General features: G+C 41.3%; 1 protein-coding gene across 3 annotated transcripts in view; it reads right to left on the bottom strand.

Moving 5' to 3' along the window:
• Nucleotides 1-10,672, bottom strand: part of LOC118213089 (bone morphogenetic protein 1-like) — a 64,623-nt gene extending 53,951 nt beyond the window's left edge. For 2 of the 3 annotated variants that reach the window (XM_035391753.1, XM_035391754.1), the window contains exon 1: nt 10,420-10,672. In XM_035391753.1, coding sequence (XP_035247644.1) covers nt 10,420-10,564 — 145 coding nt within the window. In that variant the 5' untranslated portion in view covers nt 10,565-10,672. Of the gene's footprint in view, nt 1-9,361; nt 9,533-10,419 lie in introns of those variants that run through there. The other variant, XM_035391755.1, reaches the window with a different exon arrangement.
• Nucleotides 10,673-15,030: the final 4,358 nt, after the last annotated feature.

Below are 15,030 nucleotides of genomic sequence, written 5' to 3'. Positions count from 1 at the left end.
AAAAAATCAAAATCAACTTTCCTGGACATAAGTCTGATTTTCTGGCTCCTATCACATATTATCTTGCTTCCAGTCTCCAGTTTCTAAACACTGTATAAAAACAACTGCCAGTGGTTTTTAGTAACCCTGTGGGGCTACTAAAAATAAAATGAAATAAAAAAAACCCCTGACCACATTTACCTTTAATAAACAGAAACCACTCAGTTTGCTCACGACTATTCTGTTTGTGACAGACATGCATGATTACATTAATTTGCTTTTGTGAAATCTGATTAAACAGACAAATGTAAGCTATGTTAACGATACAGGGGAACACAAAATTTACTCATGAATGTTAAGAAATCCGGCCAAGGTTAGGTAGAAAGAATATATTGTATAATGCTACTTACCAGCTAAGAAAAAGATCCCCTAAGGTAGTGTACATGAATTCGTTTTTCACAAAATGCCTATCTGAACATCTGGAAATTTGGAAAATATTTTTGGTTAAGGACCTTGCTCAAGGGTAAAAGGGATAAAAACTGGATTAATCCATCATGGTTACAAGTACAGTTACAATTGCCACAGGGCTGATTTCTGCTTTTCCTGTGATGTACCCACTTGGGGATTGTCATATAATGACAGGTGGGTTGGCTTAATCAAAGCAAAGAGGGCTGTTTACCCATCAGCTTCAGCTGAACATGCCTCTAGGTTCAGCTTCAGCTGTGTGTTCCTGTAGGTACAGCTTCAGCTGTGTGCTCCTGCAGGTTCAGCTTCAGCTGTGTGTTCCTGTAGGTACAGCTTCAGCTGTGTGTTCCCATAGGACAGCTTCAGCTGTGTGCTCCTGTAGGTACACGATTCAGCTGAACATGTCTGTAGGCACAGCTTCAGCTGTGTGTTCCTATAGGTACAGCTTCAGCTGACAATGGCCCTAGGTTCAGCCTCAGCTGTGTGCTCCTCTAGGTACAGCTTCAGCTGTGTGTTCCTGTAGGTACAGCTTCAGCTGACAATGGCCCTAGGTTCAGCCTCAGCTGTGTGCTCCTCTAGGTACAGCTTCAGCTGTGTGTTCCTGTAGGTACAGCTTCAGCTGACAATGGCCCTAGGTTCAGCCTCAGCTGTGTGCTCCTCTAGGTACAGCTTCAGCTGTGTGTTCCTGTAGGTACAGCTTCAGCTGACAATGGCCCTAGGTTCAGTCTTAGCTGTGTGCTCCTCTAGGTACAGCTTCAGCTGTGTGTTCCTGCAGGTTCAGCTTCAGCTGTGTGCTCCTGTAGGTACAGGATTCAGCTGAACATGCCTGTAGGTACAGCTTCAGCTGAACATGCCTCTAGGTACAGCTTCAGCTGTGTGCTCCTCTAGGTACAGCTTCAGCTGAACATGGCTCTAGGTACAGCTTCAGCTGTGTGCTCCTGTAGGTACAGCTTCAGCTGAACATGGCTCTAGGTTCAGCTTCAGCTATGTGCTACTGTAGGTACAGCTTCAGCTGTGTGTTCCTGAAGGTGCAGCTTCAGCTGTATGTTCCTGTAGGTACAGGATTCAGCTGAACATGCCTGTAGGTACAGCTTCAGCTGTGTTCCTGTAGGTACAGCTTCAGCTGTGTGCTCCTCTAGGTACAGCTTCAGGTGAACATGGCTCTAGGTTCAGCTTCAGCTGTGTGTTCCTGTAGGTACAGCTTCAGCTGTGTGCTCCTGTAGGTACAGCTTCAGCTGAACATGGCTCTAGGTTCAGCTTCAGCTGTGTGCTCCTGTAGGTACAGCTTCAGCTGAACATGCCGGTAGGTAAGGCTGATGCTGTCCGTGGTCCTGAAGAAAATTCAGGCTTTGGAAGACAGCAGAATGTTCTGACATGAGCTAAGAAATTGGAGAAGAACTATTTTCCTCAGTACCCCTCCTGGCAGGCATCACAGTGAATTTAAACAATGCGTACCTTCAGGCAAGCACAATGTAGTATGTCTTAGCAAGCACAGCTACAAACCATGACCACACCTCATTTATTTATTATTTTAATTTTTTTAATTTGTGCCACACCTCCTCACTAACTACTTTACCATTGGCTGCTGAGGTCAAAGGTTGCTGAAAACTTCTCTGTCATGACAGACAGCCTGTCTTATACATAGATATGATAATCTAGATGCCTCGCCGACCCAGTTCAGACGCATCTGAACAGCCACCATACTGGGGCGGCCAAGATCCACATCTAAACAAATGGTAGTGTATTCACAGAGCACAGGTTACGCTTATTTCTCAACCAGTTTTCATTAAATTGGGCTTGGTGTAAATAGGAATGTATAACCTTTGGATTTTGCCATTACTGATGCTAAAACGATGCTGTTAAAATGCATACAGTGGCCAAGCAAAGAGTGAGTAAGGGAGTAAGACTGAGGTCAGAAAAAAGTGCAAAATATTGTATAGATGTGTGAAGTTGTATCTGAATTCGGTGTGTTTACATGAGGTCAGAAGGTACAGAAATCAACTGTCGGTGCTGTGTAGGTGTGGGGCATGCCGCTCCACCAAGGTGTAACTTAGCGGATGGCATACCAGCCATTCCAATTAAATGTGATGATAATATAAAAACTACAAATAACATTCCCTAGATTAAAATTGCGGGCCTTACCGCTGGTGGTGCCAGGATTTAAATATTTCTGAGCCTGGGATTATTGAGTGGGCCTGTTAAATAAACATTTGAAAACCACTCTGTTGTCATGATTGATTTTTAAAATACAGCATAGCATAATATATTTCTGTCAGTTCATTATCAGCAAGTAGCAGCTTGTAGGCACTGGAGGAAAGGAGGAGTTTTTTCTCTCTCTGTTCAGCAGAGTTTCTGGCTAATTATGTGCCATACCAAGGTGGTACTAGTGGTGCTAGTGTTTTATTGCTATTCTAAGGTACAAGGATCGAAATTGCACTTGAGAATAATTCTGTATGAAATTTTGTATTGCCAAAGTTTCCGCATACAGTGAATTCCAATAAATAGCATGAATTAAAGCTGCAGAAGGTAACTTTTTTAAATAAAGATATCAGGGAACAGTCACGCTTAATTGGTAGCAATCATAGAAAGAGCTGCTGTGGGAGAAATCCAGCACCATAAACACCATACATTCTGTGTTCTAAGACCAGGGATTTGGCCCAATTTCTTGTTTTCAAAACAGAATGAACCAATCAAAGAGACAGGCTCTTCACATCATGAACCAATCAACAATGAGATTGACCTTGCACGTTCACTTAACAGTACACATACAGTAAGCAACATAATTAATTGGACGGTGACACATTTTTTGTTATTTTGGTTCTGTACTCTAGCACTTTGAGTTTGAAAGGATACAATGACAATGAGGTTGAAGTGCAGACTGTCAGCTTTAATTTGAGGGTATTTTCATACATATTGGATGAACTGTTTAGAAATTATAGTACACAGTCCCCCCCATTTTTGGGCATCAAAAAATATTGGACAGTTTAACATAATGTAGAATATGGTAATCATTTTTAATATTTAGTTGCATATCCTTTGCATGCAATGACTGCTTGAAGTCTGTGACACATAGACATCACCAGACGCTGGGTATCTTCCCTGGTGATGCTCTGCCAAGCCTGTATTTGCAGCCATCTTCAGTTCCTGCTTGTTTCGGGGACTTTTTGCCTTCAGTCTCCTCTTCAGCATGTAAAATGCATGTTCAATTGGATTCAGATCCGGTGATTGACTCGGCCAGTCAAGGATTTTCCACTTCTTGGCCGTCAAAATCCCCTTCGTTGCTCTAGCAGTATGTTTCAGGTCATTGTCTTGTTGCATGATGACGTGCCGTCCAATGAGTTTGGAGGCATTTGGTTTTATCGGAGCAGATAAAATATTTCTGTAGACTTCAGAATTCATTGTTCTACTTCTGTCTGCAGTCAAATCATCGATGAAGACAAGTGTTCCACTGGCAGCCATACAGGCCCAAGCCATAACACCCCCTCCATCATGCTTCACGGATGAGGTGGTATGCTTTGGATCATGGGCATTTCCTTTTTTTCTCCACACTTTCCTCTTTCCATCACTCTGGTACATGTTAATCTTTGTCTCATCTGTCCACAAGACTTTGTTCCAGAACTCTTGGAGCTCTTTTAGGTGCTTTTTAGCAAACTGTAATCTCGCCTTTCTGTTCTTCAGGCTTATCAGTGGTTTGCATCTTGTAGTGTACCCTCTGTAGTCCTGCTGGTGTAGTCTTCTACGTATGGTAGACTTTGACACATCTAACACCTGCATCCAGGAGAGTGTTTTTGATCTGTTGGGCTGTTGTCGGGGGTTTTCTTCACCATAGAGAGTATTCTCGGTCATCCACTACAGTGGTCTTCCTCGGTCTGCCGGGTCTTTTGACATAATTGAGTGGACCAGTTGTTTTTTTCTTGTTAATGATGAACCAAACTGTTGACTTTGGCATGCCCAGAGATTTTGCAATGTTCCTGATTGATTGATTTTCATTTCTGAGCCTTATGACGGCCAGCTTAATTTCCATCGACACTGCTGTCTTCCTCATGTTGTCACACCACAACAACAATCTCCAAAGGCAATTGCAAAGTCCAGAATCAAGACTAGACATCAACAGCTCTCTTCTGCATTCACTAACGACACAAATGAATACACCTGCCTAATGAAACACATCTGTGAAGCCAATTCAACAAATACTTGTAGTACCTTAAAATGGGGGACCATGTACAAAAGGTGCTGTCATTTCTAAACAGTTCATCCGACATGGATGAAAATTCCCTCAAATTAAAGCTGACAATCTGCACTTCAACCTCATTGTCATTGTATCCTTTCAAACACAAAGTGCTAGAGTACAGAACCAAATTAACAAAAAATGTGTCACTGTCCAATGAATTATGGTGCTCACTGTAGCTAGACTTTCACCAATAGATCCTGTCAGTAATGACATGTTCCTGTATCGCTGGTGCTGTCTAATGCCAGAAAGAATAGAAAATTCCCATGTGAAAAAACAGTATGCTAAAGTGTGCTTGAAGGATACTATTTTATATGTAGAACACTTGTAAGTATAATTAAAGTGTATATCAAGAATGCTTATTTACTGTATTTTCCACATGGATAGAGCTTGCTCTGAATACATATGAGAGCACCGGCTGCCATAACATTGATATAATGGACACATAATCATAATGGCACAAAGCAAAGCAGTTGCTGCCAATGAAGCCAGGAAGGAGCACTGGCAAAAACTGCTGATTGTGTCATTTCCTTAGATAATGCCTTATTTGTCTTGCCACTCACAAAGAACAAATCTACTCCCTCACTAATGGTCCCACAGTTTATTTATAACAAGAAACTGCACATTCTGTAGCTCCTAAACTTTAAGCTTGATACAGGATTTTAAAAAATCTTGCCTGAAGCAATCACACCAAGGTTTATTTATAAACTCAATAATTACTCAGGCCTATCACTGTCCCATAATTAAGGGACAAATGGATATGGACACTTAGGACTCAGAAACATGCATATGCACTGTATTCCCTCCATTGAGAATCTATATCTTTGTCAGAACATAGACATTGACTACCCATGGAGAAAGCCAGGGGATTTATTATGTCTCTAAATAATCTCTGCCCTGCAATTAGACCCCTGAGCCCTATGGGACCCTCCAGGAATAGAGACGCCTTTATCTAAGGAGTTGATTGCTTTTACCACTGGCATAGTGTAGTATCTCTAACCCCTGCAATGTCCCCCCTGCGTGTGCCCCCCCCCCCCCCCCCCCCCCATTTTTGCTGGCCATTAGCCTACAAAAATGGGCTGCAAAGCAATACAATCAAGGTAAATATAAATGAATGAAATCAATACACTCCCACTTGAGAGATTCCTGTAGTCCTGTCTTGCTGCTTGTCTATACTATTGCCCTAAGGGACTGTCGCCTTGCTTTTCTTTGTGCAAATCTTTTAACCACGGCTTGTAGGTCCAGCTTGTTGGCCAGGCCGTTTTCGACATAGCCTATGGAGTAGCCTACTGAGAACCCCGACAGTCTGTCTTGAGACATGGTGCAAATGATCTCTGTAGAAGCCACAGTTACATTAATTGTTAAAGAGATGAAATGTGGCAGCATCAGGAGAACTGAAGCAGAAGGGAGTGGTGCTTAAAATACAGCAGCTTAGCAATTGAGCCTGTTTTATTCTCCTTAATTTCCGACCTTAGTGTGCTATGGAAAGCGATCACCTAGGAAACTCAGGACAGCCTACTGCAGCAAAGGTATGCCTACCTGCATCTGCATTTTGTCAGTCGATCTGGAAGCTTGGCTGACTTACTGGCTGGATGATTACTTTATTTTCAGTATTTTAGCTTTAACTTGATCAGATAATGTTCTTTTCACTGGTTTTGGGCACCGATGAGAGACTTTTTACTCATCCTCTTGAGAAATAAACCATGAACTCACTGTCTGACATGATTTAGTGAGCGATTATATTTTCGATAGCTTCATTTTATTCAGCTCTGCATTTTGTTTTTTGTTCTTAGGGGCACCACTCAGATATTTTCTCTTCATGTTAAAAACTGGACTAAAAAGTCAGTAAAAGAATTAACGGACTTGTGCAGCAGCTGAACCCTGCAGTCTGGAAGCTTTACAGGGCCAAACTCAGTGGCGTTTCTGTTTGTTTATTAAAGTTGCAGGACATGTGGTGACACTGCTGCTCGTGCCCTCAGCAGAGGTGGTTGAGCCCACTGTACAGCCACTGCTTGTTGTGGAACCATAGTTAGCAGCTTCACGTTGACCACTGATGGTCGTCCAAAGGGTAACCTGAATGTTCCCACATTAGAGTAGCAGCACTCCCCAGGAATGTTCTTCAGTGCATGAGTGCAGCAGGTTCCAAAAAGAAAGACTGAGTGACACGTGCTATTCTAAGTGCTGCCCCTCTCACCATGTGGGAATATTCAAATGTTCAGGCTTTGGAGTCTCTGGAGTACATTGTGCACATCCTGGTTTTACAAACGACAGACTATTTTCCGTCTCAACTGAAGTAACTGCTAATTACTTTTAGCCTAATGACCTACACTGTACGGTGGCCAATGCATCTAGCGCAATAACTTCGCTGCAGGAGTCCAACCCCTGCTGATGCAGTGTCATTAAAACAGGCAGGGGAGAAGAGTTCATAATGACCTTAGGACTTGCCAAATGTGGTACTGAAAAACAACTGAAAAACTATTTGGATTTTAGGAGCCAGAAGCATCCGGGCATTGTACAAGGGGTACAAGAGGTATTGTACTGCTTAACAGGGAGCAGCCAATGAAGTACAGAGGACTCAAATGATTAAAGACCCAGTGCAGCCTCCCTTTTCTTACATTTAAATTGTTCCTTTAGTTACTAAATTACAATATATATGCTTATATAAGCTTAAATAGCCAGGATCATTATCCAGCCAACTCAGACTAAGCCTAGAAAATTGCAGGTCAAGATAAAGGAGTTGCTGCTCTGGTTTAGCAAATTTCAAGCTTGCTTTGAGGAGCAGAAAATTCTGTGCTTATGTCAAGTTACCCAGAAACTTACCCAGCAGAGTTCTCCACATACGAGGAACGCGGCCAAGGTTAGCCGTGCAGCATGAGTTACCTTGACGATATACACCCATTAAAAGTGATTCAGCATCATGATATGGTAAACCCAGGGTTAAAGCTTAAGTTAGCTCACTTACCCTTATAATCTCGCTTCATAGCATAACTATACCACCCTGAAGTTGAGTAGCGCTGCTCTAGTATAAACGAGTAGAGATTCGATCATATACAATCATAGCCATGCCAAGTTGGATGTTATAAATAACCACTCAGTTGTGGTTTTCAGAAAAAGCCACTATGTAAGATAAGATTTGATCATAAGGCCATTTTTGAATGAAAGCCCTGCATTTCTCTACAGAATCATCATCATCAACAACAACAACAACACTTACTTGCTGCTCAAAGTGATCTGACAGAAAGTAAGCCTCCACTAATGTCAGTGGCAGAAATTGACAGTTTTCTCCCCCTGTACTTTGGATTAGCTCCAAGCAGGTGGTGGCAAACCAGCAGGAAGAGTTAAACCCATCTTAATGAGGCAGACTAATGAGGGAGGGCAGAACAACAGTGGGAGCTGAGTACAGCCTAATGAATCAAGGTTCAACAGGGGTTTTAAGGCCAAAAGCCCTCCGTGTCCAGAGAATGGCAGTCTGCATTCTCGGTCCGCAGTTTTCCCAGTTTACACTTGTCACAAAAAAGATGTCTCTCTCTCTCTCTCTTTCTTTCTCTCTCTCTCTCTTGCTCTCTCTCTGTTTTCTCTCTCTCTCGCTCTGCTCTCTCTCTCTCTCTTTCTTTCTCTCTCTCTCTCTCTCGCTCTCTCAGACCTTTTTCCAGCGTTCAAAAGCACCATAAGTGAACATCACATGATCCGTCAAGGGGACAGCTGGCCCAAATCCGAGCCAAGGAGTGTGGACAAGCCACCCCTGAACCTCAGGGTATTGTCCAGTGGGGTACAGAGAGCATCTCTCAGAGTTAGCAGCTTGCCAAAAATAGCTAGGGAACTCTGTGGAAGCAGAAAAACACAACATAAATCTGAAACCGTACAGGCGAAGACATGCGCACATATGAGCTTCCTCATTAGGCTACTTTGTGCACCAACTGAGGATTTTTACAGCGAATAATTTGTTCCAATACCTATATTGCTGCATACGCACACATACATTTTGTGTTGTCTGCCCGACATTGAAAATTTTCCTTTGAAAATTTTATGCACATTATTGAAAATTGGACAATCAAAAATGCGAATCAGATACGTTTCCATAAACTCATTTTCAGCGAATAAAAACGGACTTTGTGCACGTCAGCGAAACATCCCACATTTAGAGGGGTTTTCACGAACTGCTTGCTATAGGGGAATAAATAATAACTATTTCCTACAAACTATCCTTATCCTAATATTTCTTGTTTCCCGACAGCGGCGACTTGACCACGACAGGTGCCGTACTCTTGGAAACGAAGACGTGTAAAAGCAGTTCTGGCTGGTGGTCAGGAACTTTACGAACAGTCTTTGGGTGCAAAATGTCAGATTGTCTAAAACGACGTTCGATCTACAGTTCAGCACGATCTGGCCATTCGTTGACAAAGGAAACACACGATCACTACATCATGTGTACAAATTCAGTTTCCATCGCTATTTATCGAACTTCTGCATCGAATAACCTCAAAATGTAGGCTACTTCATGCGAGCGCAAAAATGTTTTTACGATATCTGTTTTGTTTTTTATAGCCTATATTTTTTTAAATTTTAATTTGGCGTTTTCTTATTCACAAGTTCAAAAATGCGCATACATGGTTTGATAGATATATGACTAATAGTGAGTAGCCTAATACGCTATCACAAAGATTAGAGTGTAGGACAAAGAGCCATTACCGTTATAGTGTGAATGCCCTCCTGTTTACAGCAGCCAGCAGCTGCTGGTGGGTGCCAGTCATTTGTTCAAATGAATTAGAAAAGTGCATTCCGCCGCATGTTGTAGACACAAAACACATCAACCATAGTCCGCATTTATCAGCCAGTTGTTTCCACAAAATGCTCGAGGAAACGGCAGCCTACAGCAAGTTAATTATTATTGTTATTAATATGTAGGAGGATGGAAACAACATTCATGACGAAATGCAAACCTGCTGGTAAAACTACAAAACTAACGTCTCTCTTTGAGTACAGCCGATCACTGCTGTCAAAACAGGGATAACTTCGACTGCTTTTTGATGTCCAGACGGGTGAGAATCTAAGTTCAGAGACGTTTGACGTAAACAGACTGGGTTAACCCCAATACAGCTCATGTTTTGCCAGGATAGGGTATAACATACATATTTGGCTAGAAAACCTTCACTTCTCAACCAAATTGAAGCCGTGCTTTCACCTGAACGCCTCGACGGCATTTAACCGTCTTTTCTCCACAGAAATGTTCACAGGGTCTTCGAGTCGTAAGATGTCCTTTTTGACAACTGTTTTCGTACTCTACAAAGCATACATTTAGCCTTGCGGTAAGCTCTAACAAAAGACATGTCCGTTCCACTATTTTTAAGGATGTAGGCTATACCGCCTGCCTATTGCTATCAGTTTATTGTACAAACTTCACTTTTCCCCAAGCCCATAAAACCAAGCAAGTCCCGATGTCAAAATCTTTCATGTTTCTGAATGGTGTGTAAAGGCATGCGAGACATTTATATGCAGTATCAGCCTACAATCAAATCGGCCCTCTGCAGTTATCACCTATATATGCTGCTTCACAAACACAGGAAGCATAATGTGACAGTTAGCTTTTGGTTTCACTTCACTTTGCTTATCCCGGTAAAGCCACGTATTTTCCCGTCAGTTTCAGAAATTGCGTCCTTTTTTCGCCACAGATTTCAGATATTACTATGTTTTCAGTTTACGGTTTCCTTTCCAACTAAACGAGAAAGTGTAACTTTTTAGAGCCATACCAGCTTTGCAGGGATCCTTGTAATCAATTGCATCCACAGTGTCCGCAGGCTCCACATAGTAACTTGTTTCTACCTCGTCCAAATCGATCGCCAGTAACACGCGAAGACTGCTCAGTATAAGCAAACATCCCGAGGGGAGATTCATGGTTCCAGACTGGAGGGTCGTTTTTTGAAAGTGGGAAGGAGAGGGGAGAAAATGCAATGTCTTTTTTGTGGTGGTGGCGGTGGGGGGTTGCTACAATGAGGTCTGGCCGGAAGGCGGGTTTAAATCGGAGCTCTTCCCCTCTCAAAGTCTTTATTCTGGGGCACTGATTCGCTGCCATAGGCGGGCACGGTGCCAGCACCAAACTTTGCAAACTTAGCAGAAACGGCGACGACGGCATGTGCACAGCGGCGGCAGGATGCGCAGGCTAATTTGCGCGTGCTACTAGGATTAACTTCAGTGCATCTGCAGTTGGCCACTGCGTCCCCTCAGAAGCAGCTATCCGTACCACTCAGACAGTGAAATCAGTTACAAAATGTTTCTAGACCTTTTCTGAACCTGGAAAAAGTTATTCACATTATTTGACATCAATTAAACTATGAAAATATGATTTCATTTAATATGATAACCCTTTAATTTCACAATTATTATGATAATGATGGTGGTGATTATTATTATTATTATTATTATTATTATTATTAAATGGACTGCATTTATATAGCACTTTACAGTTGATGCCTCTCATTCACACACACAGACACACACACACACACACCAACAGTGAAAGGCTGCCATGCAAGGTACTAATCAGCTTGTTGGGAGCAATTAGGGGTTAGGTGTCTTGCTCAGGAACACTTCAACACACCCAGGGCGGGGGATCGAACCAGCAACCCTCCAACTGGCACACAATCACTCTTACCTCCTGAGTTATGTCACCCCATAGTGCTTACTGCACCTGGTATTCCCAGGCAGTCTCCCGTCCAAGTACTAACCAGGTCCGAACCTGCTTAGGATGGATGCAATGCAAATACTGTGTAAAAAGCTGTGTAAGTTGCTCTGCATTAGACAGTAATGTAATATAATACACAGTTTATGAGTGGAAGGAGCTGATGGCATCGGATCAGCCTCCACTGTCCCATATCAGCAGCCAGAGTCATACCAACCATACACCCTATATCTACCATACACCCTATATCTATCATACACCCTATATCTACCACACACCCTCTATCTACCATACACCCTATATCTACCATAGACCCTCTGTCTATCATACACCCTATATCTACCATACACCCTCTATCATAAACTTATATCTACCATACACCCTATATCTATCACACCCTGTATCTATCATAACCCTATATCTATCATACACCCTCTATCTACCATACACCCTATATCGCTCATAAACCTCTATTTACCACAAACCCTTTATTTACCATACACCCCATATCTACCACACACCCTATATTTATCATAACCTTATATCTACCACACACCCTATATTTACCATACACCCTATATCTATCATACACCCTCTATATACCATACACCATATAAATACCATACATACTATAACTATTATAACGCTATAACTACCATACACCCTCTATCTATCATAATCCTATATCTACCACACACCCTATATCTACCATACACCCTGTATCTACCGTACATCCTATATCTATCATAACCCTATATCTATCATACACCCTATATCTACCATAAACCTATATCTACCATACACCCTATATCTATCATGTACCCTATATCTATCATACCCTGTATCTATCATCACCCTATATCTATCATACACCCTCTATCTACCATAAACCGTATATCTATCATAACCCTATATCTACCATGCACCCTATATCTACCATACACCCTATATCTACCACACACCCTATATCTATCATACACCCTCTATATACCATACACCATATATCTACCATACATCCTATATCTATCATAACCCTACTTCTACCACACACCCTATATCTACCATACACCATATATCTATCATAATCCTATATCTACCACACACCCTATATCTACCATACACCCTGTATCTACCATACATCCTATATCTATCATGAACCTATATCTACCATACACCCTATATCTATCATGCACCCTATATCTATCACACCCTGTATCTATCATCACCCTATATCTAATATACACCCTCTATCTATCATAAACCTATATCTACCATACACCCTCTATCTACCTTACACCCTCTATCTATCATAACCCTATATCTACCACACACCCTATATCTATCGTACACCCTCTATCTACCATACAACCTATATCTACCATACACCCTGTATCTATCATACACCCTATATCTATCATAACCCTATATCTACCATGCACCCTATATCTACCATACACCCTTTATCTACCATACACCCTATATCTATCATAACCATATATGTATAATACACCCTATATCAACCATACACCCTATATCGACCACACACCCTATATCTACCATACACCATATATCTACCACACACCCTATATCTATCATACACCCTATATCTACCATACACCCTTTATATACCATACAACCTATATCTATCATAACTCTATATCTACCATACACCCTATATCTACCACACACCCTATATCTATCATAACCCTATATCTGCCATACACCCTTTATCTACCATACTACCTATATCTACCATACACCCTGTATCTAGCATACACCTTATATCTATCATAGACCCTCTATCTATCATACACCCTCTATCTACCAAACACCCTATATCTACCATGCACCCTCTATCTACCATACACCCTATATCAACCACACCCTATATCTACCATACACCCTATATCTACCACACACCCTATATCTATCATACACCCTTTATCAACCATACACCCAATATCTACCTTACACCCTATATCTACCACACACCCTATATCTACCATACATCCTATATATATCATAACCCTATATCTACCACACACCCTATATCTATCATACACCCTATATCAACCATGCACCCTATATCTACCACACACCCTATATCTATCATACACCCTATATCTACCATACACCCTTTATATACATACACCCTATATCTACCACACACCCTATATCTACCATACATCCTATATCTATCATAACCCTATATCTACCACACACCATATATCTATCATACACCCTATATCTACCATACACCCTTTATATACATACACCCTATATCTACCACACACCCTATATCTACCATACATCCTATATCTATCATAACCCTATATCTACCACACACCCTATATCTATCATACACCCTATATCTACCATACACCCTTTATCTACCATACATCCTATATCTACCAAACACCATATATCTACCATACACCCTATATCTATCATAACCCTATATCTATCATACACCCTCTATCTACCACACACCCTATATCTACCATACACCCTATATCTATCATAACCCTATAACTACCATACACCCTTTATCAACCATACACCCAATATCTACCTTACACCCTATATCTACCACACACCCTATATCTACCATACATCCTATATATATCATAACCCTATATCTACCACACACCCTATATCTATCATACACCCTATATCAACCATGCACCCTATATCTACCACACACCCTATATCTATCATACACCCTATATCTACCATACACCCTTTATATACATACACCCTATATCTACCACACACCCTATATCTACCATACATCCTATATCTATCATAACCCTATATCTACCACACACCCTATATCTATCATACACCCTATATCTACCATACACCCTTTATATACATACACCCTATATCTACCATACACCCTATATCTACCATACAGCCTATATCTATCATAACCCTATATCTACCACACACCCTATATCTATCATACACCCTATATCTACCATACACCCTTTATCTACCATACATCATATATCTACCAAACACCCTATATCTACCATTCACCCTTTATATACATACACCCTATATCTACCACACACCCTATATCTACCATACATCCTATATCTATCATAACCCTATATCTACCACACACCCTATATCTATCATACACCCTATATCTACCATACACCCTTTATATACATACACCCTATATCTACCACACACCCTATATCTACCATACATCCTATATCTATCATAACCCTATATCTACCACACACCCTATATCTATCATACACCCTATATCTACCATACACCCTTTATCTACCATACATCCTATATCTACCAAACACCCTATATCTACCATACACCCTATATCTACCATACACCCTATATCTATCATAACCCTATATCTATCATACACCCTCTATCTACCACACACCCTATATCTACCATACACCCTATATCTATCATAACCCTATATCTACAATGCACCCTCTATCTACCATACACCCTATATCTATCATACACCCTATATCTACCACACACCCTATATCTGCCATACACCCTGTATCTACCATAAACCCTATATCTATCATGACCCTATATCTACCATAGACCCTATGTCTATCATATAGGGCTGCCACGATTCGTGACATGTTCGATGACGTCGACACTGAAAATGCGTCGACATAAATATTTTAAACCG

Source organism: Anguilla anguilla, chromosome 14 (assembly GCF_013347855.1).
Source record: "Anguilla anguilla isolate fAngAng1 chromosome 14, fAngAng1.pri, whole genome shotgun sequence".
Lineage (NCBI taxonomy): Eukaryota > Metazoa > Chordata > Actinopteri > Anguilliformes > Anguillidae > Anguilla > Anguilla anguilla.
Note: the sequence above shows the minus strand (reverse complement) of the source record. Positions and strands in the feature narration are given on the sequence as shown.